Below are 27,673 nucleotides of genomic sequence, written 5' to 3' on the forward strand. Positions count from 1 at the left end.
CTGAAAAAGATAAAATCTTGGTGGCATCTGATGTCACTATCTGAGGCAGGGCTTTCTTCCACACCCCTGAATCGTTCTATAAGCACTGCTGATGGAAAACAGCTCAACAGCTCACAGAACTCCTAGGCTGCTCTTCTGACTTGCGTGCTTTCTGCACCAGGTTTTTTTTTTTTTGCTCAGTTTTCAAGATAATGTGGCACCAGACCCTGTCAGACATTTGGGGAAATTTCTGGTAGGAGCCTTGATGCAAGGAGTTGACTCTTAGAGGGGGCTGTCACTTGTGGCAGGAGTCTATACCCTTGAGGAGATTTAAACCCTGGTCTTGCCGCCAAAGCATTTGTCTTTGCCTCATCTCCCACCGCACTGACCATTCCTAGTTAGGGGATTCCCCTGTCTATGCCTGTGCCTGCAGTGAGCCACCTGAGAGAAAGAATACCCTAACAGTGGGCAACTAGAGGTACTTACTTATGCAGGGATTCCTGCACATTTGGGGCAAACATCAGAACAGCACAGGCTGCTGGTTTATCTCCAATGAGAAGGTGTGGGAACCCTTCTCACCACATGAAGGAGAGAGGAGAGCTCAGAGATGGCTATTACATCCAAGCATCCCCTAACCACCCTTCAAGGGACATTTTTTTCTAAAGGCAACAGTAACTGTAAATTTAAGTTGCTGCAGCAGCTCTTTATATTGGAAAGATCAAGGAATTAAAATAAGACCAACAACATACATTTGAGTGCTGGAGAGTGAGGAGTTGTATACAAGTTGACCGCTGATGTTCTTCATTATTCCTGTACATAAGTATTGCCATACTGGGACAGACTAAAAGTCCATCAAGCCCAGCATCCTGTTTCCAACAGTGGCCAAGCCAGGACACAAATACCTGGCAAGATCCCAAAAAAAGTACAAAACATTTTATGCTGCTTATCCCAGAAATATTTTCCCCAAGTCCAATTTAATAATGGTCTATGGACTTTTCTTTAGGAAGCCGTCCAAACCTTTTTTGAACTCTGCTAAGCTAACTGCCTTTACCACATTTTCTGGCAACAAATTTAGAGTTTAATTATACGTTGAGTGAAGAAACTTTTTCTCCTACTAGTTTTAAATTTACTACTTTGTAGCTTCATCGCATGCCCCCTAGTCCTAGTATTTTTGGAAAGCGTAAACAGACGCTTCAGGTCTACCTGTTCCACTCCACTCATTATTTTATAGGCCTCTATCATATCTCCCCACAGTCGTCTCTTCTCCAAGCTGAAGAGCCCCAGTCGCTTTAGCCTTTCCTCATAGGGAAGTCACCCCATCCCCTTTATCATTTTTGTTGCCCTTCTCTGCACCTTTTCTAATTCCACTATATCTTTTTTGAGATGCGGTGACCAGAATTGAACATAATATTCAAGGTGAGGTCGCACCAAGGAGCGATACAAAGACATAATGTCCTCATTTTTGTTTTTCATTCCTTTCCTAATAATACCTAACATTCTATTTAGAACTACAGTAAAGCTTTTTTGTGCAGGTTATCCTCTAGCGTGCACTATATTATTTCTAAGAGATAACAAGTCTGGTGTTTTGCTTGCTTGGCCTGCCAACGCCAAAGCTGGTTCTAGCCCTGGTCCCATAACAAAAGCAAGCTTGTGTGCCCTTTCAGCCACCATCCAGGCAGTGACTAGGCAGCTGCCCAGGTCACCTTGAACAAGGGGGTTACACAAACTTCTCATACATTTCCTGAATTTTGGATTTAAGTCTCATGCCTTTTCAATAGCAGCTCAAGGTGAATTACGTTCAAATACTGTGGGTATTTTCCTGTCCCTGGAGGGCTTACAAGCTAAGTTTGTACCTGAGACAAAGGAGGGTTTATTGACTTGCCCACAATCACAAGCAGCAGTAAGATTTGAACCTTGACTTCCCTGTTTCTCAGCCCACTGCTCTAACCACAGGCTATTATTCCACTCCATATGGGTATCCAAAAAAACTCAAATGGCTGGGTGAATCCCGACTGTTTGCATGCAGTTCCTTTCAACTCCACCTCTCCAGAAAAATTCACTTCAGTTTACATCCCAAGATGAAAAGTGACAAGTCAGGTCTGCGCTCATGCAAGCGCATACCACAGAAGCTGGAATGTGTTCCGTTGGCAAGTCTGTACTCAAGTAGGATAATCAACTCCATAATTTCATCCATGATAGTTTAACTTAATAAATGCCAGAAGGCATTCCTTTGTCACTCTGCATCTTACATCAATTATGCAGAAAAGGGAGAGGTAATGATCTTTTAGTTAGAACCAGTGACAGATTAAGAGAGGCAGGGGATGGGGCAAGAGAGGCTCATTCCTAGAGGGAGGCCTATGCTTGATTTCATTGAGTGTAACAGAAAAGGGGACATTGACAACCAATGTTCAAGCACCTATCCATCCACAGTACAAACACTGGGCTAGGGAGACAGTAACAACCCTACTACTTAACTGCAGCTTGCTGCTATGACTGAACAATTCACTCTCTCTCACTGCTTCAAGTACATAACTTAAGACTGTCAACTGTCCAGGACATATTCGCTATACTCTGTTGTGAAGTATCTCGCTTCAGGAGACCATATAAAAGCACACCATTTCAATGACCGTGTGCACCACATAACAGCCAGTTCTGAAATACATTCATGACTGTTCCAGTGCGAGCAACCAGCCAGAAGATGAATATTCCAAAACCACAGCATAGCATCCAAAGGAAATACCACATAACCTAGCAATACCATGTATTACAGATGCCAGACTCAGCGTATTTTGCTAATGTAATTAGCAATCACTGTTAACAGTGAAGCATGATGGGTTAGCTAAACTATGCCACAATGAAAGCACTAAGTTCAGAACAGAAATCTCCTGAATTTGAAGCCACAGATCCCCGTGCAACAATAAACTAAGAAGAAAGGGGTATAGGCAGAGAAGAGGAGGTTAGACAGAAGTTCCAGGTATATATTTGGAGTTTGAGTTTAGGAAGCAGTTATAATACTTGTAAAAAGTTAGGTGTTTATTTTTTAGGCAATTTTTGGGGTGCATGGGGAGTTTTGTTTGATTCAACTTGGAACACTTAATTGCTTTTATTACAAACCATACACACAGCCAAGGGTTGAATAGGACAGAAGGCTGCACATGTGTGCAGGGCCGGTCTTAGCAATTGCGGGGCCCTGTGCAGACCACAGCGATTGAATATTCAGATAGCAAGCAGCCTGAGCCAGCAGATTTATTTTCCACTGAACATAATTAACTTTGTATGAACTTGGCTGCTAATAGTGTGTTGAGCTGGACAAAGTTGGCACATTTAGCCACAGCCTTTTACCAGCCATGGCGCATATAAACAGTAATCGTTGAAAATATTATACCAGTACAGGAGAAGAAAAATAACGGGGTTTTTTTTTTCATTTTAAATAATTTCTGTAAGCTGTTACGGCTCCAGTATACCCAAAATGACACAAACCAAATTAGCATACAGACTCTGCATGCAGCACAATACCAGAAAAACAGAACATTGCTATACATTGCAAAATAAGACAGCATATGTAAATTCTCAAATTGGACATATTCCAAATACTAAAATGAAAATAAAATGATTTTTTTCTACCTTTCTTGTCTTGCGACTTTGTTCTTCTGATCATGCTGGTCCCAGTATCTGATTCTGCTGCTATCTGCTCCCTTAACTCCACTTCCAGGGCTTCTTTTCCATTTATTCCTTTACTTTCCTCCTTCTTCACTTCTTGCCCTACATCCATAGGTAAAAGCCATGTCCTCCCTCTGCGGACTTGACTAGAGGAGGTATAGAGTGGATCCTGCTTTTGCCCATTTTCTCCAGCCATGTGCAGTATTTCTCCTCTTTACCCTTTCCCTCATCTCCGTCAGTATGCATCTCCTTCCTCTTTCTTCCCTCTCCTCCATGCATGTCCAGAATTTCTCCTCTCTCCTCCCCTCCATCCATGTTCATCTCACATCCTCTCTCTTCCCTCCCCTTCATCCATGTCCAGCATTTCAACTCTCCCCTCCCCGCCATCCATGTCCAGAATTTCTCCACTCCCCCTCCCCTCTATCCATGTGCATCTACTTCCTGTCTTCCCTCCCCTCCATCCATGTCCAGCATTTCTCCTCTCCCCCTCCATCCATGTGCATCTCCTTCCTGTCTTCCCTCATCTCCATCCTGTCTTCCCTCATCTCCATCCATGTCTAGCATTTCTCCTGCCCTCCCCTCCATCCATCCATCCATCCAAGTCCAGCAACTCTCCTCTCCCCCTCCATCCATGTGCATCTCCTTCCTGTCTTCCCTCATCTCCATCCTGTCTTCCCTCATCTCCATCCATGTCTAGCATTTCTCCTGCCCTCCCCTCCATCCATCCATCCAAGTCCAGCAACTCTCCTCTCTCCCCTGCCCTCCCCTCCATGTCCAGCGATTCTCCTCTGCCCTCCCCTCCATGTCCACTGGCTCACCCCAGCCCCCAACTTACCCCCCTTTTCAGTTCCAACCCCAGCCCCACCTGTGCCCTCAGCTTTCCACAGCCCTCCTTTCCTTCCAGCCGCCCTGCGTTTAAAAAGTTGCAGCGATGTAGATACTGACAAATGTCAAAAATGTGAACAGATGGTTGCAACATTTATGCATGGCATTTGGCAGTGTAGATATATAAAATCATTTTGGATGGATCTTGCCAAATTTCTTAGTGGGGTATTAGGATTCCTAATAGATCTCACATTTGAAAGGATGCTGTTTAATATTATTGGGCAGTGGGGAGCGGGCACACAAGGGGAATGTATTTTCCTAAGCAAGTCTTGTATAGTAGGGAAAAATGTATTCTTAACCACTGGCTATCAGACTTGCCTCCCTCCTACTGGTATTAGAGGAATAAGCTTCACCAACTTATGTTATGGGAATCCCAGGGGGCAAGACTTTCGCCAAAAAGGCAGTTGAGAGTTTTGGCCATATGGCAGCAATATTTAAACAAAGTATCTCCTAGAGCACGTAGCCAAGTCCTGAATAGATTACCATGGGGAACCCCGGAGAGAATAGAGCACTAATGACTGGTTTATGCATGCAGGAATTGGGAGAGTGGGTGGGATAATAGGAGGGAGGGAGGGGGGGATGGGAAGGAAGGAGGAGAGGGTGGGAAAGGGTCTAGGCATATGGAAATTGCTGACTTGTTTAATTGGTTGGATCCTTAATAAAAAAGGGTTGGGAATGATGCAGTAGGTGGGGTTGGGTGGGGGGAGGGGAGGGGAGAAAAATGTTAAAACTATTGATGGCGAGCCCAATATATGGTGCTCATTAAGTTGAGTTGTGTCTAACTTGGTGTAAACTAAGCTTGTTGGTTTTATTTTTTTTTTTTGTTGTGTCATCAATAAAAAATTGTTGAAACATAAAAAGTTAGCAAAAAAGCAGCTCGCCTCTAGCCTTCTCTTCTCTCTCAGTGTGCCGCCTTTCTCTGATTCAATTTCCTGTTTCCAGTTTCCACAAAGGCGGCACACAGAGAGAAAGGAAGGCTGGAGGCGAGCCTGCTTTTTCGCTGCTGCAACTTTTTAAATGCAGGGCAGCTGGAAGGAAAGCTGAGGATCGAATGGCAGGGAGCGGGAGGAAGTGCCGCGGAGCCCCTGGAGGCACGGGGCCCTGTCCAACCGCCCCTGGCTAAGACTGGCCCTGCATGTGTGCACGGCTAGGTGTGTCAAGATGTGCTCATTACCTTCTCCCCCTTCATTACATCGCAAATCCCCTTTGATCGCTAAGCTCCGAAATAGAATGTAACAGATAAGAGGAGGCATACACTAGAAGGTTAAGGGGCTTTAGATAAGCAAAAACACATACACAAACCCTTTCAGTGCATGCCACCTCTTATCCTCTCACTTAAAGGACACATGTATGTGCTAATTCCTATCTCAGCCCCCACACACATAAATGTATGCAAGGAGTGGTTGGAAAGAATTCCCATGAACCATACTGCTTCCTTTCCACTTGTTTCGGTTTGAAACAAAAACCTGGAGTGCCAAGATATTTTATTTCCAGTAACTATACTGAACTATCTGCAGTACTAGGTGGCTCACACATTAATATACATTTTTAATACTTGAGCAATCCTTTGAGGCCTTAGTCTTTACTCAAAGTCCTTGATGGTCACAAATAGGCCAAGTTTTCAGGATATCCCTAGTGAATATGCATGTGAGATTGGAATATAATAGAGGTGGTAGGCATGAAAATCTCATACATAGTCATTATATTATCATCAACTGAATAAATTTGCTCTCCTAGTTACATTCAGTATACTATAAAATAGTAACTAATTGCTATTCATCATTACAAATTTCACTTTATTCAAAACACTTTTTAGAACAAATAAAATGTCTTCTCACAGTCATAACCATGCACGCCTTTCATTCATACCTAAAAATCTAAATTATTTGGAGTAATACTATCCCTGGAGTTTTACACACCACCTCATGTGACCTATACATTTATAAGCTTATAAAACTCTAAGAAAATCTGAACTATAATTTGTCCATACAGAAGATTAAAATTAGACTCTGGAATTCGTTGCCGGAGAACGTGGTACAGGCGGTTAGCTTGACGGAGTTTAAAAAGGGGTTAGATAGATTCCTAAAGGACAAGTCCATAGACCGCTATTAAATGGACTTGGAAAAATTCCGCATTTTTAGGTATAACTTGTCTGGAATGTTTTTACGTTTGGGGAGCGTGCCAGGTGCCCTTGACCTGGATTGGCCACTGTCGGTGACAGGATGCTGGGCTAGATGGACCTTTGGTCTTTCCCAGTATGGCACTACTTATGTACTTATGTACTTAAAATCCAAGGCTCCTCCTTTTAATGTCCGTCGCCAAAAACATCCAGTCAATATATTCACTTTACAAACTCCAGCCAATGAGAGCGTATTGTCTCACAATTGCAATGTCATCCACGGGCTACTCAAAGCACCTTCAAATTATGTTGAGACATTCATCATACTCTCACATAACTGCACCAGCTTCAAAATTCTTGCTTAGCAGTTTCTCTTCTCTTCATGAAACCAGACACAAAAGCGTCATCAGGGGTTCAACTATAAAATGCAGATTAACATCATGAGAAGCGTATACATTCTCCCCCAAATATCTTCTCCTTTATCCTACAAAATATTTAAGACACCTGAAAATAACTACACTCTTCTTACAAACTGCTTAAACAGCGTGAGCTTCCGGGTGCTGGGAGAAAATGGCGTCTGTCTCCTTTTGAACGCCTGTACATGCGCTTTAACTTCCTTCCCTTCTATACACCGATAGATACCATCATGTGACTACTCCTAGCAACTCAACTTCTTTAGCCCCAACAGGGCCACCGTTTCCCACTTATATATTAACCTTTGCTCCTTTTTAAACGTGCTTTGCAAAATATCCCCTCCTACATCTACATTATATTGTACCAAGACTACAAACTTCAGTTGACTAAGTGAATGTTTAGCCTCTATCCAATGGGCTACCAGGGGCACTTATTTTTTTTTTAATCTAATATTACTCAAATATTGTGCTAAACAATGTTTAATTTTCTTTATAGTTTGACCAACATAGTATAGGTCACATGGACACTTAATGGCATAGATAACAAAAGAAGACTCACAATTTGTTTTAGACCTTAAATTAAAAAACTAAATTTTTGTTTGATTTGGTATTTGAATACTGGTAGTTTCAAAAGCATATTGACAATATATACATCCTCCACATTTGGAATGATATCCCATCCCTGTGTAGTCACGTGATGGTACCTATCAGTGTATAGAAGGGGAGTAAGTTAATGCATGTACAGGCGTTTAAAGGAGACAGACGCCATTTTCTCTCAGCACCGGGAAGCTCACACTGTTTATGTAGTTTGTAAGAAGAGTGTAGTTATTTTCAGGTATGTTAAATATTTTGTAGGATAAAGGAGAAGATATTTGAGGGAGAACGTATACTCTGTTTCTCATGATGTTAATCTGCATTTTATAGCTGAACCCCTGATGATGCTTTTGTGAAACGCAGTAACTGTGTCGTGTTTCATAAAGAGAAGAGAACCTACTAAGCAAGAATATCGAAGTTGGTGCAGTTATGTGAGAGTATGATGAATGACAACATAACTTGGAGGTGCCTTGAGTAGCCCATGAATGACATTACAACTGTGAGATAATACGCTCTCATTGGCTGGAATTTGTAAAGTGACACTATAAGAATATATTGACGGGATGTTTTTGGCAAAGGACATTAAAAGAAGGAGCCTTGGATTTTCATCTTCTGTATGGACAAATTATAGTTCAGATTTTCTTATAGAGCTTTATAAGTTTATAAATGTATAGGTCACATGAAGTGGTGTGCAAAACTCCGGGGATAGAGGGATAGTATTACTCCAAATAAATTTTGATTTTCGGTATGAATGAGGAGTGCAAGGTTACGACTGTGAGAAGACATTTTATTTGTTCTAAAAAGTGTTTTGAATAAAGTGAAATTTGTAATGATGAATAGTGTCATGCTGTCACCGCTATAAAAGTGGCTAGAGCCAATACTGGGGGGGGGGGGGGGGGGGGAGGGGCCAATCAAAGCAACAGTTGGCTCAGAACACCACAACCCCTTGAGCCAGCACTGTATCATGATTGCCATGCTGTGCACTCTTCACCTGCTTATACTTAAAGAGCAAACAGGTCAGCCTTGTTAGACAGACCAGAACCAGGTCAGAATTCCTCCAATTCCACTCGTTTTATTACATTTGGAGGCATATTTTCAAAGCACCTATGGAACTTTGGAAGGCTAAGTGCTTTGAAAATATAGCTCTTGATATACCACTGTAACTGTCTAGCATGTCTAAGTGGTATACAGTAAGAATTTAAATAAACCATAAAAAAAGGAACGCCACTTCAGATAGGAAAGTTCAAATATATACATGGACATATCAAACAAAATATTAGTCAGACATTCAGCTTGAAAGCTGAACTCCAAATGCTTTTTGGAAGTGGGTTTTTAATAAAAACTACATTTTGGAAAGAATTGTTCCACATGCAGAGCAGAGGGCAGTTCATGCCATAGGTTTTGGAGCCAAAAGAGGCAGCATGGCTTGTAGATTCATAAGCATTTTTAGGACTGAGTAATACTAACTGAACGGAGTCAGATCTCAGGGTCCATGATGGTGTATAAGGGATAGTAAAATATGAAAGAAAAGTGGAACACCCAAATACAGTGATACCTTGGTTTTCGTTGATAATCCGTCCGAAAACAATCAACGAAAATCGAAACAGACGAAAACCGAGGCAATTATTTCCATATGAATCAATGTAAATCCAATGAGCAGAACGCATGGGTTGCCCTTTGTTTTCGCAAAATTAGCAGCGAAAACAGAGGCAACCAACGAAATCAGAGACAAATTTTTCACTGAAAAAATCAACGAAAACCGAAACAGACGATAACCGATGTCAACGAAAACCGAGGTTTCACTGTAGTAAGCTTTAACAGGGGCTTCTGACAAAGTTCAGACCCTCCTCCCACATCCCCCTGACAAGGCAAGACCCCCCCCCCCTTCTCCCCAACAAAGTCAAGACTTGTAGGGGTATTTTCCTGCTATCTCACCTTTGGTGGTTTGAGGCCTATCCAAGCCTGAACCATCTTTTACAAATAATATGGATTCTATAGCCTGTGCCCTGAATACATCTAAAATCATCAGAAAACAGCTTTCTACAAAGGAAAATTTACTGCTTGGCATACCCATGATGACTTCATCCAATGACATGCTGTTTACTGCTAAGTAGCCTCCTGTTATCCCCTGGGAAGAGCAGAAGAGCTTACATCACAGAAGGCAATGTCTCCGGGAGTATATGTGAATCAAGAGGGGGGCTGCTACCTTCAGCCTTGTGACTGATAAGAGTTTCTTTGCTACTAACACAAGACCTTGCATTGTCCACCAATAATTATGCTGGACAGAAGTACACCATTTGTGATAGGTTATCACCTGACCTAAAAACATAAATAAATAAAAGATGCCAATGTTGGACTGGAGGAAGAAAGGAAGACAGAGGACTTTGGTGGATAGATTGCTCTGAGAGGTACAAGAGACTGATTCCTTGTGATAAAACTGACGAGGTCAGTTCCGCCGCAGCACTAAGACCTTACCCGAAAAGCTGTGTAATCAGCATACAGAGTAGACCTTGAATTTTATTCCTGGATTGAGATAGACTTGCAGCTAATTCTGCTAGCGTCTCAACAGAGGAATTCAACTCTTCACCACTGGATGTCTGCAAGACGGACTGCAGGGTAAATGGAACCAGGATTTACTACCTATAGTTCAGGGGTTTAGTCAGTCCACAGTTTTATCTGTGAAGGACTGGTTGGTCTACGGATTTGTGGTAAGTAGAATAACTAGCTGCTAAGTGTATTTTGCACAATATAAATTAGTTACGTAATCTTTTTTACACAGTTTCATTTATCTGCAACCATATATTTTATATAAATCTCTTGGTGATAATCTATAATTTTTGTAGTGCGCACGTATATTTTTGTAACTTGCTTTGCATTTTGTCACATTGTTATTTTTAATATCTATAATATTATTATTATTATATTTGTATCCCACGTTATCCCACCTTTTTGCAGGCTCAATAGATAATATTATTCCTATTTGTGGCATTTTTCCTTTCATTGGTAGTCAGTGTGGCAGAAACCTAAGGCCAAATAAGAGGTACACTCAATCTCTCGAAATGTGTCCAGAGTAACTGCTATTTAGTAATTTTCTGCCTGTCCAAGAACCTTAGCCTACAGTATAGGGACTCGTCCTACTGTTCACATAAGGACATCTCCTACTGCTCCTACAGACCTCCTCGCACCCATCCCCAGCCAGGTCCAGTGGGGCAATGGGGGCAGGAGCAAAGCTCCTGCTCCTAGTTGCTATTTTTGAAAATGGCCACTGTGACCTCTAGCAGTAGTGTCACAATATTAATGGTAGACCTCTAGGGATACGGAAGTACCTGAACGTAACTCAGCTACAACTATATATAAAAAAAAAAAAGGCACGAGCTATATCCAAAAATCCAGTACTAAGCATACTATGAAGTAATATAAAAACCCTACAAAAATTACTCAGGACCTACGTTTTACTGCTTATTGTGTAGACATTGTAAGTAGTATACTAAGCCATACTTTGTATTTTAATATTTTTACCACTGTAGTTGTCTATTGCTTTTACTGTACATCACCTTGAGTGAATTCCTTCAAAAAGGTGGTAAATAAATCCTAATACTAAATTCTGTAAATCAAACCCCTGTCAAACATAAGGTTAAAAAAAAGCCTATAACTGTTCTCCTAAGCATAACAAGTAATATTTTGAATATAGCATTGCAGTTCATGCCAGGACATCAGACCCCGACCACTTAAAGTTCTCTGCCTAATAGTCGATTTTCAACAGACTATTTACAGCGCTTTGTTTGGTAATAGCATTTCTTTCATACTCCTCCCATTCTTTTGTAAGGCTGCTTTTTTTTTAATGTCAGTCACAAATAGAAGAAACAACCTCCACAGATAAAGAAGATCATGCACAAAACAGCAGAAGAGACAAAAAGAACCTCTCATAGATTGTGTCCAAATTTTCTTTATTGTATCTTCCAATACAGCAGTCATGTTGGGTCTCCTTTGCTGTAAATTATTTGGAAGATATAAAAAAAAAAATTGGACACCATCTGCGAGAGGTTCTTTTTGTCTCTTCTGCTGTTTTGTGCCTGGTGGGTTTTTTGTTTGTTTTTTTATGTGCCACTGTGCTCTGCTTATTTATGAGATTGTTTTAATGTAATATGCATGATGTCATTTGCTAGTTTTTACAGTCAGAACCATCTGTTTGTAAGTTATATTTTGGAATGCACAATGTATCTTAAAGTATATATATATATATTTTTTTTTTTAATCAGTCTCGCTTACATTTGGTGCTTGGCAGATTTGTTCACATTATTTTGAGAAGTGTCTTACCAAGTTTTGGTCACGCTTTGCATTCTATATGGATCCGTTGCGGGGAGATCATTTTAATGTAATATATGCGTGGGTGGGTTTTTTATTATTATTATTCATGTATCTGTGTACAATTATGTAAAATTATAATTTAGGCTGTATAATGTTTTTAAAAAATTTTTATTGGTCTTGCTAATGTTTGTTGCTTTTGAGTAGCATCTCTTACTAATGTTTTGATTAGTTTCTTTGTATCTTATATGGATTTACTGTCGGGAGATGTGGCATTTAAGGCCCTGATTCGCGGAGTGGCAAATAAGAGGAAGCCCATTCAATTCCTATGGGCTTCCTCTCATTTGCCGCACGGGAATCACTAGCGCAGCTTAGCAAACGAAGGCCGTAGTTTTATGTTTAGTAGCTAATCAGTATATATTGCAAAAAGGGTTTTGGTATATTCCAACTGAAGTATGTGCAACAGCATAAGCAATATATATGTCATTTATAAAATTGTTTTTAAACTTTGAAATGGCAGAGATGTCTGCTATTACATATATTAGCTGACTGCAAGCTAGTTACAGATATTTAGCACCCTGAATAATATTTTGTGTGTGTGTGTGTGTGTATTTAAGTGGTTTTAGTGAACACCAAAAATCTTCCCAGCAAAATTAGAACACCTTTTAATTTTGCTGGGAAGATCTTTGTTGGTAATATTTAACCATCTCTCTGACCTCATGTGCAACTTTCTTTAAATTAGTCATCTTACTCTCTAAGTCTTCTTACTCTCTTACCTATCTATATGTTCCATCTTTGCTTTACCCTTGATTATCAATTAAAATATTCTATTACATATTGTGTTGACATTCTAAGTAGTATACTATGCCATACTTTGTATTTTAATATTTTTACTGCTGTAATTGCCTATTGCTTGTTTGATCTATTCTTACTGTACACCACCTTGAGGGGTCCTTTTACTAAGGTGAACTGAAAAATGGCTTGCAGTAGTGTAGGTGCGGGTTTTGGGCACGCCCCGATCCATTTTTTCAGCATGCCTGCAAAAAAGGGTTTGTTTGTTTTTTTAATGTTTGCCAAAAATGAATGTGCGTCAAAAATCAAAATTGCCTTGCGTCCATTTTGGGTCCGAGACCTTACCGCCAGCTATTGACCTAGTGGTAAAGACTCACATGGTAACCGGGAGGTAATGGCCTGCGCGCATCTGAAAATAAAAATTATTTTTTGAATGCGCATCAAAAATGAAATTACTGCAGGAGCCACGCGGTGGCCATGCGGTAACTCCATTTTGGCATGCATTGATGCTTATGTGGATTAATAAAAGGGCCCCTGAGTGAATTCCTTCAAAAAGGCAGTAAATAAATCCTAATAAATAAATAACAAAAAATGTCTATATATTTTTCATGAATTTTTAGCTAAGATATTTACATTTGGGGTAAAACGCACGCTAAGCTAGTATTCTATAGAGATTGTTCTGAGCAAAACAGCCTCCATGGAGTACTGAGGGGCCCTTGCACAAAGTCATGCCAAAAAGCGGCCTGCGGTAGTGTGGGTGCGTGTATTGGATGCGCGCTGGACCATTTCCCCACCGCATCTGGAAAAAAAGGGGGTTTTCGGGTGGCATAAAATGGACGTGCGGCAAAATTAAAACCAAAACCAGCATGCATCTATTTAGGGCCTAACCCCTTAATGTCATCCCCATTGACTTAGCGGTAAGGACTCATGCGTTACCCATGCGGCAACCGTCCCAACATACGCCAATTGTCGATTACCGCTGGGAACACTCCTGCGGTAAAAAAAAAAGAACATTTTCTACCGTGGGTTTTCAGCACGTGCCAAACTCAGAGTTACTGCCAGGTGCACGCACTAGCCAGGCAGTAATGCCAATTTGATACGCACTGCATGCACGTAGGCCCTTACACACCTTTGTAAAAGGGTCTCTAAATGTGGATCATCCTGACGCCTAGCTTTGATTCAGTGGCGATCCTTGGTTGGCTGCTACCCTGGGCGGATCACTACTGCGCATCCCCCACCACCACCGGATGCAGCGGTGTCTGTCCATCCCCCAGCGCATCGACACCCCCCCACGGGTGCATTCTTACCTGCTGGGAGCAGCTGCGTGGCTGTCGGTTCTGCTGGTTCCCTGCTCCCTCTGCCCCGGAACAGTTCCTGTTCCGGGGCAGAGGGAGCAGGGAACCAGCAGAGCCAACAGCCACGCGGCTGCTTTCTGCACCCCTCAGCGGCATGCACCCGGGGCGGACCGCCCCCACGCTCAGTTCGCCACTGCTTTGAGTGATCTATACAGAATTCACCTGAAAATAGTTTAACAGTAAAAATGTGCCCATGTAGCGGAGCACAAAGCACCAGAGATGGGCCTCATCCCTCAATATTTTTACTAATAAAACTTCAGAAGACAACCCTGCACCCCCTTTAACATGCATCCCATCAAGTTTTGGCTGCTGCTTGGCTTCATGCACCCATTTTAAGTTTACTGCAACAACTACGTCATGTCTTATTTTCCAAGTCCGTGTTATCTGGAACTTCCCTGTTCAAAGCAGAACTGAGTCTAAAGTCACAGGCATGTTTCTCCTCAATAAAATGAGCCAAAGTTTAATCTGCTACTGCAGATTTATGGTGCAAAACAAAGGTAGCAAAAAAAAAATGTGGAGCACCTCCTGCTAGAGAGTAATAAAATATTCTTAACTAGCCTTCAGAAGTTGTACTCCTTTCATCTGGTCCAAGGAGCCAGATAGAACTTGCCGACTCAAACCAGCTGTAGCTTTGGGACTGTGTCAAATTTAAGATCGCCCGGCCTAGGAGAATAAGAGATATGTTCTTTTACTCTATATTTGCTTAATTTAACAATGCCAGGATCTAATGAGACAAATTCTGCACTTTGCTGTAGGATATGAAGACAGCTCTTTACACTCTGGCAGAAATGGCCAGCCCTTGAACTGCACATTGCAAATTTTAATAAGGTTGAAAGGTAAGGGACAGGCTGACATTTGACAAATGGGGGGGGGGGGGGGGTTCTTGTAGGGATGTGAGCAGAGAACGTTATCTTTTAGGTTCACACAGTTTTAATTAAAAAAGAAGAAAAAAACAAGTACTAGAACTTAAGTTCATTCACTTAGCATTAACTATGTAGGTTTAGTGTGTTAATGGATTTAAATACATGAAAAAGCCATACTAAAATGCACATCTCTGGTTTCTTATGAGAGGTTTTTGACATATACATGAGTTACCTTCTTTGGGAGGGGGGATGGGGAGGGTTTACAAATCTTAGGGTTCCTTTTACTAGTTTAGCACATGCTAACAGTGTGAGGTGCCATGTGACCCATAGGTATAAAATTGTGCGTGATAAAGTCTGCTAGCATGCGTTAAGCATTACTAAAAAGGATCTTTAGTAAAGGATGGAAGGACATGTGTTTTGGATTCATTGAAGAACCACCAAGATCACATTCAGGTTGCTACTGAAAACAGGAGGACTAGAAAAGCAAAGATAGTAAGGAATAGTACGCTTATAAAGCCAAGGTACTGATGACGTTATGCTAATAAGCACATCCCACAATGGAAATAAGAGCCAATGTTAGTGAGATCAACCTTGAACAAACATCTTTTGGGGGACACCACAGTTAAAGGACCAGCTTCAGAATTTGTCATGTAGAAAAACAAACTGTCAATGACGGGAGTCAAAAAATAAAATCAGTGAAGAGTGATCCAGAATGCCAAAAAAGACCAGATGACAGAGCTCAACTACCCTAAACACTATGTACAATAACCCAACATCTGTATCTATACCAATCTTGCAATGAGTAGTATCAAGCAGTTAACTTTTGTCCTTGAATTCGTTGAATCAGATTTTTTTTTTTTTTTGACTTTAGCTATTCTTTTTGTCCTGGAAAAAAAAAAAAAAAAAAAAAAAAAAGTCTTCCTTCTCCCTCAGCAGGACTGCAGCCCAAACCATTATACAGCGTTTTTGGTCAGGTCCCCGAGTCTCTTCAGACAGGGGTGCTATTGAGCAACTGTTATAGGATTATAGGAGGTTATGGCCACACTGATAAGTGGGGGAGAATGATCAACAGCCATATTGATATGGTTAGAAATATGAACAGACTATACCATAAGAGGCGGGAAAGCAAGGAGATGACAAAGTAGACAGAAGCATAAAAAAAGAATGAAACCCGTGGATAGCAGAAGCAAAACTGATCTTCAGTTTTGGTCTAGCTAAGTTCACAGGCTACAACATCACGGAGTGAAGCAGAGACAAAAAAAAAAAAAAAAAACAGGAGGGGACAAAAGTATCAAAATGGCAGTTGCAACAGGCAAAAGGATGCAGAGGACTAAGAAAAGCCTCAGAATGTCCTCAGCAACAGTATTTTGTAGCCATGGGAGGACATCTTAAAAGTTAGATAATTGAGTCTGGTCATTTTCCCATCATCTAAAGGCAGCGGGGCGATAAGTGAAGCAAACTCCAAGCTGTCACCAAGATCAGAGAATCAGCAGTATTGCAAACAGAGAGCAGATACTCTCACAGGAAGGCTGTTTTCTGATAGCCAGTGTCATAAACCAGCATTCCTTTATTGTATATACGTCAGAATTATATGAATGCACTAATGGGTGCTTAAGGTGTTCCATTAATATTGTGCTGACACTGTCATCTGGTTTATGAATGCTGCCTATTATGGAATTAGTCACATTCCTGTTGACCTTTATCAGGTTTCTGTTATATTTCTGATACTTTATCATGTTAGTCCCATTACTAGGATTCAAATTTTCAGCTCTTAAGTGTACATCACTGATCGTATTTATGCTTATATTTGGTCATTTTATAATTGTTACACTGTTAACAAAATTGTAAGTTTTATGTCAAGTTGTACTCTGCCTTGAGTGAAAGATAGACAACTACACAAATTTGTTTGCTCTTATGCGGAGCAACCTTAATTAACCTGCTACTTGTATATATTTCACAGCCGCCTCTCCAGCACTATTCCCAACATAGCCATCAAATGTACTGTAATAAAGAAAATGGTACTCAAAACCTTAGCCAATTTCTCAGTCGAATCACGGTTTCTATGAACCTGAATGAAGCTTGTACACTGCTCCAACAGATAGCAGCAGTATTATACCACAACCAAGGCCAGGAACATAGGCGCCCCGTATAAGAGGCTTGGGGAGGCTAAGCCTCCCCAGCCCAAATGCAACCTCTTTTGGCGGCGTATTAACTGGGCAGATTAACGTTGCTGCCTGGCAGATTGCCGGTTCCTGCCGGAAAGAAGCTGGAACTTCCCTTCTACACTGCCCTGCCGCCAAACCCGCTGCCTCTCCGATTCAGTGGCGATCGGCAAACACTGTGCATGGAGCCATAGAGCTCTGCATGGCAGCGCTGACAGCTCTTCCGGTCCCACCCTCTATGTTTCAGAGCTCTATGGCTCCGTGCACAGTGTTTGTTTGCCGATCGCCACTGAATCGGAGAGGCAGCGGGTTTGGCGGCAGGGAAGAGGATCATCGATGGCTGATCAAGACGGAAACAGGAAAGAGCTGCTGGAACTGCTGAAGATGCCCGGGAACACGAAGTGTGCCGACTGCAGAGCTCCAGGTGGGTGGGTGGGTGGGTGGGGGAGGGTGAGAAGGAGCCGGGACAGGGTGCAGGGATTTGGACAGAGGAGGATGCTGGGCAGGGCAGCATGGAAGAGAACTTCCAGCTTCTTTTTTTTTTTGCGGCTAGGTCAGGGGGAAGAAAAAAGAAAGAGAAGATAATGCTGGAGGCAGGAAATGGGAGGAAACAGAGAGGATGGGGGAGGGAAAAGGCAGAGGCACAATGTTGGATATTGGGGGGGGGGGGGGAAGAGAGAAGCAAGGCTAGATGTTGGATATTTGGGGGGCAGAGAAGCAAGGCCCCGCCCCCTTTAGCCTCCCCAAACAGTTGGGCCACCGACTGCCTATGGCCAGGAGCAACTTGACAAGATTCTTCTTGAAAACTTGAAGGATTTCAGCACAAAGAATTTTAGAAAATGGGAAAAGAATGAATTAAGACTAATTGTCTAAGATGCGAAATACATTAGCTGAAGTTTTTCTAGCACTGCAGGCTGGAGCAGAAACCTTCAAATGCTGCTTTCAATAGTCACTGCTTATCAACTCATTTACAATTCTCCAGTGTAAAAATCTATCTACCCCAACTTCTCCCAGTGGCCCCCTCTGCTTTCAACAAAATTCCTTGAAGGACTAAAATTAAAGCTCAAAGGTTTCTCATCTGAGGATTACAAAATCAATTCTGCTTGGTTGAAAAAAATCAACAAGTTTCTTGCCTCGCCAATTCCTAAAAAGCACTCTTTTGTGCCAGAAGATACATCACACTGTTTCAAGCTCTGATTCAGGGCCACCCACAAAATAAAATCAGAACAGAATGTAGTTTTTCCCTGCTTTTAAACACTGCATATTTACAATAGCTTGCCCACAGTAAAAACTGTTTCCACGCTAACATGCTTCTCTCATACCTGTACTGGTGGAAGCAACCAACAATCTGGAATTATTTCCCTCTAGAACTAATGTCATAACGTTTGTTCACATTTAAGAGGCAGCTAAAAAAAACATTTGTTCCCCCGAGGCATTTTCTGATTCAATTAATTGAACGTGGTGAGTAGACAAATGTATGACATAAAATACACTATTATCTCCTGCAAGATATTTTGTTTGTCTTTTGTAAATTCCCTCAAGCGATGGCTACCAGCACCCCCATGGGGACTAAACCATAATTGGAGAAGAAACCCAGGATCCTACACTGGGGTTCTGAACACCAGCACAAAAAGTGACAACGGCCGTTGAGGGTGGGGACATTGGACCCGAATAATGAAGAGACTGAGAGAGGGGCTCCAGCTCTTACTTGTTGTCAGCAGTGGGCTCCGAGTAAGTTTGATAATGCACGATATACATTTGATAACTAGCAAGACACACTTAACATTGTTGCAGTTGTCCAAGTCTTGCCACATCTGACTAAGTGGAACCAGTGTGTGCAATTCTGGTCACCGAATCTCAAAAAAAAAAAAAAAGATATAGTGGAATTAGAAAAGGTACAAAGAAGGGCGACAAAAATGATAAAGGGGATGGGATGAATTCCCTATGAGGAAAGGCTAAAGTTGTTAGGGCTGTTCATCTTGGAAAAAAGACAGCTGAGGGGAGATATGATAGAGATCTATAAAATTAGTGGAGTAGAACGGTAAACATGAATCACTTGTTTACTCTTTCCAAAAATACTAGGACTAGGGGGCACACAATGAAGCTACAAAGTAGTAAATTTAAAACAAAAAAACAGTGGAGAAAATATTTCTTCACTCAACATGTAATTAAACTCAAATTCATTGCCAAAGAATGTGGTAAAAGCAGTTAGCTAAGCGGGGTTTAAAAAAGGTTTGGCTAACTTCCTAAAAGAACAGTCCATATGCCATTGTTAACACAGCCTTGGGGAAAATACACTGCTTAATTTCTAGGATAAGCAACATGAAATGTATTGTACCATTTTGTGATTTTACCAGGTACTTGTAACCTGGATTGGCCAGTGTTGGAAACAGGACACTGGGCTTGATGGATCGGTCTGTCCCAGTATGGCAATTTTTATGTTCTTATTGTGCCCATCTCCAAATATGTCTGATCAGCAAGTGAATATTTTTATTGTTTTAAGGAAGGGGTTCTTAACCCAACTCTCACCCAGTCAATCCAGGTTTTCAGGATATCCACAATGAATTTGCGCAAGATAAATTTATCTTACGCATATTAATTGTGGGTATCCTGAAGACCTGATTGGATGGTTGCATCAGGAGGGCTCGGTTGAGAACCTCTGTTTTAAGAGGGTCTTGTTAACTGCTGATTTAAACCACCATTTGCTATGGGATTAAACTCGCTCTTTACTTTTAGAGAGACAGCCTTGCACAATATACAGTGGGGGAGGGGATGTCTGTTTCAACTTTAAAAAAAAATCTACCAAAAAAATTAAAACACCACCATCTACAACCTGAGATTTAAGTACAGCTTTCAGCCACTTAGAAGAACACACATCTCCCATCCCTCTGGGCTTTGTTCACTTGCTTATTCCCACCTATCCATCTCACTCACAGAGAAACTTATTCTTTCATCAGCACCCAATACAAACACATTATCCTATATGGTGCCCAACAGATTTCTCTCTAAGTACATAAGTATTGCCATAATGGGACAGACTGAAGGTCCATCAAACCCAGCATCTTGTTTCTAACAGTGGCCAATCCAGGTCACAAGTACCTGGCAAGATCCCAAACAAAGTACACATACATGTCACATACAACCCTGAGGAAAAGGTATTAGTTCTGCGGCAGGGCAAATCTCGTTTCAAACTGCTATGATAGTTTGAAACAGATCTTGTTGCTTTGAGAGCGTCACAATGTTTTTTAAACCTGGAACAAGATTTGCACCAAACTTTAAATTCAACTTTGATTGAATATTTTAACACCCAACAGAAAGGACTTAACAAGGATCTGGGGTTCCTAGCCCATTATAAACCATAAAGCTGTATGTCTCTGTTGATCACCCCACCCCTCACCTATCCACACCCATCCTGTTAGAATATCAATGATATGCTTTGATGTCCCCATGCATACCTCCTACCCACCCCCATCCTCCCACCCTGTCATAGTAATGCTTGAATGTTTTCACTTATATACACTGTCAGCTAGCACATTTGCTTATTTCCGATCTGAGGAAGAAGGGCAACCTTCGAAAGCTAATCAAGAAATGTATTAAGTTATGTCCAATAAAAAAGGTATCATCTTATTTTCTTTTCCATGTTTTATTTTGTTTGATTTCTATTGATAACTTTTCATACAAAACTTCCTCTCTTAATGGATGGTAAAATCCAATATGCTCCAAATATTTTCCTATATAATTTGAATAATTTCAAAAGGCACTTATATTCTGCTTTTACACAGGTTGGCCAAGGTCAAGGTGGGTTACAACTTCTCAGAGTAAGATCATCCCATTAAAAAACAACAAAAAAAAAAAACACACACACAAAACAAAAACAGCGTAAAAATCACACAAATTAAACCTTTGGAAACTTTTTATAAAGAGAATAGGAAAAAAAACAAACCACAACAATGATTCAAGCAAGCATTCAATTATTTAACAAAAAAAAAACTCTTAAGATGCTCCCAAAACTTCATGCAGTTAAACTGATTCCACAGATATGTTGCAAACTGCTTTCATAAGGCAGGTTTCACAACCTTTCAGGAAAGGCATTTCCACTGTGCATCAGTATCTTAATAAAACAGCAAATCCTAAGGGGAAAGCACTCAGGGGGAAAAAACAAGTCAAAGGTTTCCTAGAGAAGATCTGGCCACCTCAGTCCCCATGTTGTGCCACTTTCTCTTTGCTTACCTATCTATTTCACTCCTTGATTTCCTGTCCCAGCACAACACCTGAATGGTTCACTTGAATTAGAGCTTGCAGTGTCCACAGACCCACACCGTTTTCACTAGAGCATGAGCACAGCGGCACTGCATATCATGAAGAAAAGAGGAGGAGATTTCATGTAATTCTTGTGACTGCTTAAATCCATGGGAGGGGGAAAGCAAATTCACATAACATAATGGCAACCAATTCATAGCCATCTGTTTATGAATCATCACTTAAGAGAAACTGAGCTGTGTAGCAACGGTTATCTGAAGCACTCAAAATATCAACATCCTGATATCTATTTATCTACTTTCTATAGCTGAATGCTTAACCACACCCCTTGTCTTTCAAGATCTTCTAAGTCCACTCTTCCCATGTCCCTACTGTGGAGCTAACTCAACATGATGCAGACATGGAGATGAGAAAGGACCGGAATATCAGCATTCCTAGTTCTCACCTTCAAAAAAAATAATAGATAATGGGGGCAGGCAAGATATCGCTCAAATTAAAAAAATAAACTAGTTTTGTTAATAAAATACACCAAAGTCCTTGCCTGACTGGCGGTTTGTTTACCCCACAGCTGTCTACCTCCTACTCCCACCTGCATCCCATTCTCATAACCACTGGAATCTAGCAAATAAGATGTTATGTATGTACTGCACTAGACCTTAAGACCAGATCTAACATCCCCAGGTGTCAGGTTGTTTGTAATTCCACAGAATAGCAGATCCTTCATCTTTTTTTCTCTCTTAAAATCTCAATACACCATCGACCCTGCTTTCTAACAGACTGGCTCAGCCACCTACAGGAAGGCCTGGATGGAAGAACGATTACAGAGTTTAAAGATATTCACGTTTCATGTTAAGCATTCCTAGTCTTGTAAACAAGAATTAAAATAAGTATATTCTTAAACAGAATTGGCAGGACAGAGACGTATCATCAGGAATATGTGCATAGCTATCTAATACCTGGTTAGGATGACAAATTATTCAGCTTGCATTTTCACTATTAAAGAAGAAGAAAACTTTACCTGTTTTGTGTCTGTGCATTAAAATGTTTTACAGGCACCGCCTTTTACTGTAAGGTCTACAGACCCACGATCAGCCCTGCTTGGAAGTACGGTGATACGAATACCATCCAGGGGGCACCATGTCCATATAATACAACTTAACACTCGTCAAGCGTCTGATAAGGGGCAGGACAGGAAAAGCCCCAGAAAGATAACAGAGTTCAAAGGGATATTAGGTCAGCCACCCACCATTTGAAGAGTATCGGGTCAGTTTCCGAGGGTCCCAGACTCCCAGATGACCCTCCAGCATCTACTTCTTTACATCAAAACTCCAGTTTGAGACACTAAGGCAAACGGGTGCTTAAAATTGGGAGCGATCCATTGGGCTTTTCATAGATTACTATAACTTACTTCAACATCTTTCTACTATTCCCCCAAAACAGTAACTGAAATTTTCTGTCTGAATTGTTAACATATAAAGGTGAAATGTTTTTATTTAACTAACTTAAGGGAGTAACTCCCTTGCCGGTGTCCAAACAGGGAATGCCAGTTCCCAAAGGCTTGGCGAAAAAAGCCATGTATTGTTACTCAAAGAATGACCACTTTAATGTTTATGTTTTTTTCCCCTTGGCTAACCTTTCAAGTCCGTTTAGTCCAGTAGATTAATGCTGCAACCACACTCTCTGCGCTCTTCCCATTCCATAGACGTATTAACTGCTTACTTAAACGTACATTATGTTTATTAAGCAAAACTCTCCAAGCAAAAACACCTAGGAATGTGGCCACCCTCAACTACAACATGATTTCTGTCCCTCCGGGAATTGGTGTAAAGGCTCCACGTTGAAGCCTCCAAAACGTGCAAGTGCCAGGACACAGGAGAGTCGTGTACAGTACTGGAGGCGCTAATTGAAAACAAAAACTCTCACCTCCACCCATCTCTGAGCTTCAGCAAACGCCAAGTCGCAGTCGGAATCCACGCTCTCCTGCCGATCCATGACTAAGGCAAAGCAAAAAGCAAAACAACAAAAGTACAAGCGAGTATGAGAAAAAAAGTGCAGCCGGCAAGCTGAGGCGAAGTTTGTGCTGCTCCGGACGGAGCTCGTTGCCTTCTGGACACAGGAATCCCAACAAAACCGCAGCTGAAAAAAAAAGTAGGTGGGTTGTTTTTGGGGGGGGGGGGGGATATATAGCTGAGCACCTTACTAGCGGACACACTCTTATTGGAATCAGAGGCTACAGCCCTCGAGGGACAGAGCTACCAGCACCCCCGTAAGGCCCAAACCGTGATTAGTGGAGAAGGAGAAACCCACGATCCTGCACTGTAGCTCTGAACACCAGCATAAACAGTGACAAATGGGGTGAGGGAGGGGGGGGTGAACATCGGACCCGGCATAATGAAAGGGTTGGGGGAGGGACACCGGCTCCAGCTCTTACCCGCTGTCAGTAGTGGGCGTGGTTAGAAGAGTCGGGGCAGGTGAGGGCGCAGCCTCCTAGCCCCTCCCTTAGACCTGCGATGGGCGGGATCTGCTCCCGAGCCCGCCGCACCAATCACAAGCACTAATTGAATGAAGATTTTCTCGGTGCCTCTCCCGCCCCCAAGTTTTATATTTTGTTTCCCACATTTTGCCTCTCCTCAGAAATGAGCAGCCAAGTTTACCAAATGATTACAGGGGAGTAAAAATCAGCAAAGGCACTTGGTAAGAGGATCGCATCCCAACACAGCTGTTTAATGTTTTTTGGTTGCCAAGGTGAACGTCCGAGGAACAGCACTATATCATGGGGTTATTATGCCAACCAGGGTGCAAGTTATGTAGGGGTAGGAAAATTGCTCCCAGTTTATAGTCTCCTCATTGGCAGTAATGAAATAGGCAGGAAGGGGGTTGCCAGTAGGTCAATTGCACAGGATGCAACTCTATTTTGGTACAGAGAAGGAACGAGATCTCAAGGGCAGGATGAGAGAAAAGGATAGTGAAAGACCTGGGGCAAGCAGGAGGTTAAATAAAATAACTTGGAGAGGGCAAGGCCTCTGCTGGTACTAATCGCTTTGCGGCCCTTTTACTAAACTGTTTTTGATAACACGTGACTAATGCAACTTAAAATGTCATATTGTGAGAAGCACTCAGGCATCCTGTGGTAACTGCCAAAGTAGTGCATGCTAATCTGGGCACTGAAAAAAAAATAATTGTTTTTTGAGGTAGCATATCAGGACATGGAGAACAGACATTCTTATTTATTTGGATTTTGTTCACACCTTTTTCAGTAGTAGCTCAAGGTGCATTACCTTCAGATACACTGGGTATTTTTCTGTCCTTGGTGGGCTCACAATCTAATTTTGTACCTGAGGTAATGAAGGGTTAAATGACTTGCCTGAGATCACAAGGAGCAGCAGTGGGATTTAAATTGGCCACCTCTGGATATCAAGACTGGTGTTCTAAGCACTAGGCTACTCCTCTATTCTTGTACTAAACAGCACATCCCTTTTAGCATGGGCTAACTGGTTAGCCTAGGCTTACCTGAGTCTTTACTGCCTATAAAGCAGGGGTGTAACCAGACCTCAGTGGGAGGGGGATCCAAAGCCCAAGGTGGGGGGGGCACCTTTGAGCCCGCCTCCCCCAGCCACTTCCAATCCCCCCCCCTCAAGGTACCTTTGCTGGCAGGGGTCCCCAACCCCCAGCCAGAAGCTTTCTTCAGCGCCAGTCTCCGGCACGTTGGCTGATTTGTGCTGCTGTCTTCTTGAGTCCTGAGGTCCTGCACATTCCTTTAAGTGAAACTGAGCAGTTTCACTTAAAGGAATGTGTAGGACGTCAGGACTCAAGAAGACAGCAGTACAGATCAGCAAACACACCGGAGACCGGCGCTGAAGAAGGGTTCGGCTGGTGGGGGGTTGGGGAGCCCTGCCAGCAAAACCAGGGACCAGGACTAAATCTGTGGTCCCACCTAGCTACACCCCTGCTATAAAGTAGGGGATGGTAAGAGCTCATCTAGTGATTTTGACTCCTGACTTGTAACTTTTATCTTGTCCTTCTGTCTGTCCTTCCCTTATCCTTTTTGGTCCTGTCTGTTTGTCCTGATTTAGATTGTAAGCTCTTTTGAGCAGGGACTGTCTTTCCTCTTCATGCTCAATTGTAAAGCGCTGCGTACGACTGGTAGCGCTATAAAAGTGATTTATAGTAGTAGTAGTAGTAGTAGTCATGATTTATTTATTTTTTTAATGCCCACACTCAAATTACAACATTTTCTCCATAAGTTTTAAGATGGAGATTTTTCACACTGTTCTATTTTTTCTCCCTGTTTTTAAGGGAGTACACCAATGATAGTGATGTGAACTCCTTAGAAGGACTTTTGACTGTACTGAATAATAATCCTGGATTTTTGAGGTTTCCATTTTTCAGAGGTGTAATAGTAAGTGATAGCTGTGCATCTTAGTGTTAGTGATTGATTGTATTGGATTGATATATTGTTTTCCATCTCCTCAATTTTTGGTGCTAGGGCAGGGGGGAGCAGGGTTGGTTTAACCACTGCAGACTAGGAGGTCACCTAGAGTGGGAAAAACAAGGATAGGCCCAAAGAACCACACATTCTCAAAGAAACCTCAGTACATATTTTCATATCCAGAGAGGGTGGGGAATTTTTAAACAGTCTATGTACCTAAGTAAATAGTAACTTACAAAACAAAATACAGTACAGTCTCGATTATCCAATCTTTACTGATCTGACCATCCAGCATATCCAAAAGACCCTGGTGACATCACCACATCGCCCATAAGAAGCACATAGCTTCTCTTTCCAGTTTCCTATCTAGCACAGAGGCACATTTTGCACCTCAATTAGTTTCCAACCTGGGGCCCTACGTTTACCGCAAAATTGGGACCTCTATGCCTTTGTTTATGCATTGTTTTCAGGGTTACCATTGTTTTCTGTATTATCTGAGTTTTCACATATTGAATAGGTCAGTCCTGGTTACATCAGATAATCAAAACTTTACTGTATAATACTTAAAACAGATGATGGCCTATTGTGCACTCATACAGGATTGTTCTGGGGGAGGGGGTTTGGGATGATCGTGATTATTGATACAAAAAAAAATCACAGCTTAGGGGATGCAGGGCCTGAAAGCTGATTGCAAGAGGTTGCAAGGCTGAGAGTTCATCCAGGATGCCAAATACCCTTGGACCAGCCCTGAGTTTTTCTGAAAACTGTGCTGAACACAGATGCCTTGTGTTAGAGGCTTGGTGATGCTATAACCTTCCCAGCCCCAACCATAGTCTCCCAAAGTGAAACTGACAGCACTGCTGTTCACTGCAGCAGCAAGACATGTCTTCTCAGACCACCTCCTGCTGTACTGTTCTTGTCACATTTGATTCCTACCAGCACTTTGTCCCTGCTCTCCCTAGCCAATCCTTCCACCCATTGGGCAGCCCAGCACCCATGACAGTTGAGGGACTGGAATGTGCCTGCTCGAGTGATAGATGCAATGAGCACTCAATGGGCGTAGTGACTATTGGAGTTAAGAACATAAGCGTTGCCATACTGTGACAGACCAAAGGTCCATCAAGCCCAGTATCCTGTTTCCAACAGTGGCCAATCCAGGTCATACTGTTGCTTGGGGGATTGTGATGACATCAAGGTCCCTCCTCCTGATAGCCCACTCCCAGATCAGTGAGAGTTTTGCTGTACTGGTGCTGGCCCAACCATTAGGCATGACTAGGCAGTCACCTAGGGCAGCAGCAGCAGCTTCTTGTGGGGCAGCAAAGATCAACTGCCGTTAAAGCAAAAGAAAAAGTCATGACAGACCACATCAACACATACTTTAACTTGCATGTTTATAGGATGTTTACGTGATGATCATGCTAATGGCGTGAAAGTTGATGGGGGAGTGTAGGGCTTTAGGTTTGCTATGCCTCTTGCATCAGCTGTGGGTGCTGGAGCAGCAGAGCTGCTGAGGGTGCGACAACCTGTGCATGAGTGTACACACTGCCGGAGCTTAAATGATTCAAACAAACCCTGTGCAGTGCAGTGCAGCCACAAAGAAGATGCATGTGCTACAGAGCCTGCTTGTGCAGCAGCAACGGAAGAAAGTGGGATCAGTAGCTTAAGCTACCCTTCCCCTCTTCTACCCCCATTGCATCCGAAACTCATGAACCTTATTCAACCACGCCATCACCTTGTATTTGTTATCGACCGGACTTGGCAAACGCCTTTCTGGTACTAAGTAAGCCACATTGAGCCCGCAAATAAGTGGGAAAATGTGGGATACAAATGTAACAAACAAATAAATAAATAAGCACT

General features: G+C 42.1%; 1 protein-coding gene across 4 annotated transcripts in view; it reads right to left on the minus strand.

Annotated features, from left to right (window-relative positions):
• LMO7 (LIM domain 7) overlaps nucleotides 1–23,744 on the minus strand; it is a 398,841-nt gene extending 375,097 nt beyond the window's left edge. For 2 of the 4 annotated variants that reach the window (XM_030200599.1, XM_030200598.1), the window contains exon 1: nucleotides 23,311–23,734. In XM_030200599.1, the coding sequence (XP_030056459.1) occupies nucleotides 23,311–23,379 (69 nt within the window). In that variant the 5' untranslated portion in view covers nucleotides 23,380–23,734. Of the gene's footprint in view, nucleotides 1–23,310 lie in introns of all 4 variants that reach the window. The other 2 variants (XM_030200597.1, XM_030200600.1) reach the window with 2 other exon arrangements.
• Nucleotides 23,745–27,673: the final 3,929 nt, after the last annotated feature.

Source organism: Microcaecilia unicolor, chromosome 4, assembly GCF_901765095.1.
Source record: "Microcaecilia unicolor chromosome 4, aMicUni1.1, whole genome shotgun sequence".
NCBI lineage: Eukaryota > Metazoa > Chordata > Amphibia > Gymnophiona > Siphonopidae > Microcaecilia > Microcaecilia unicolor.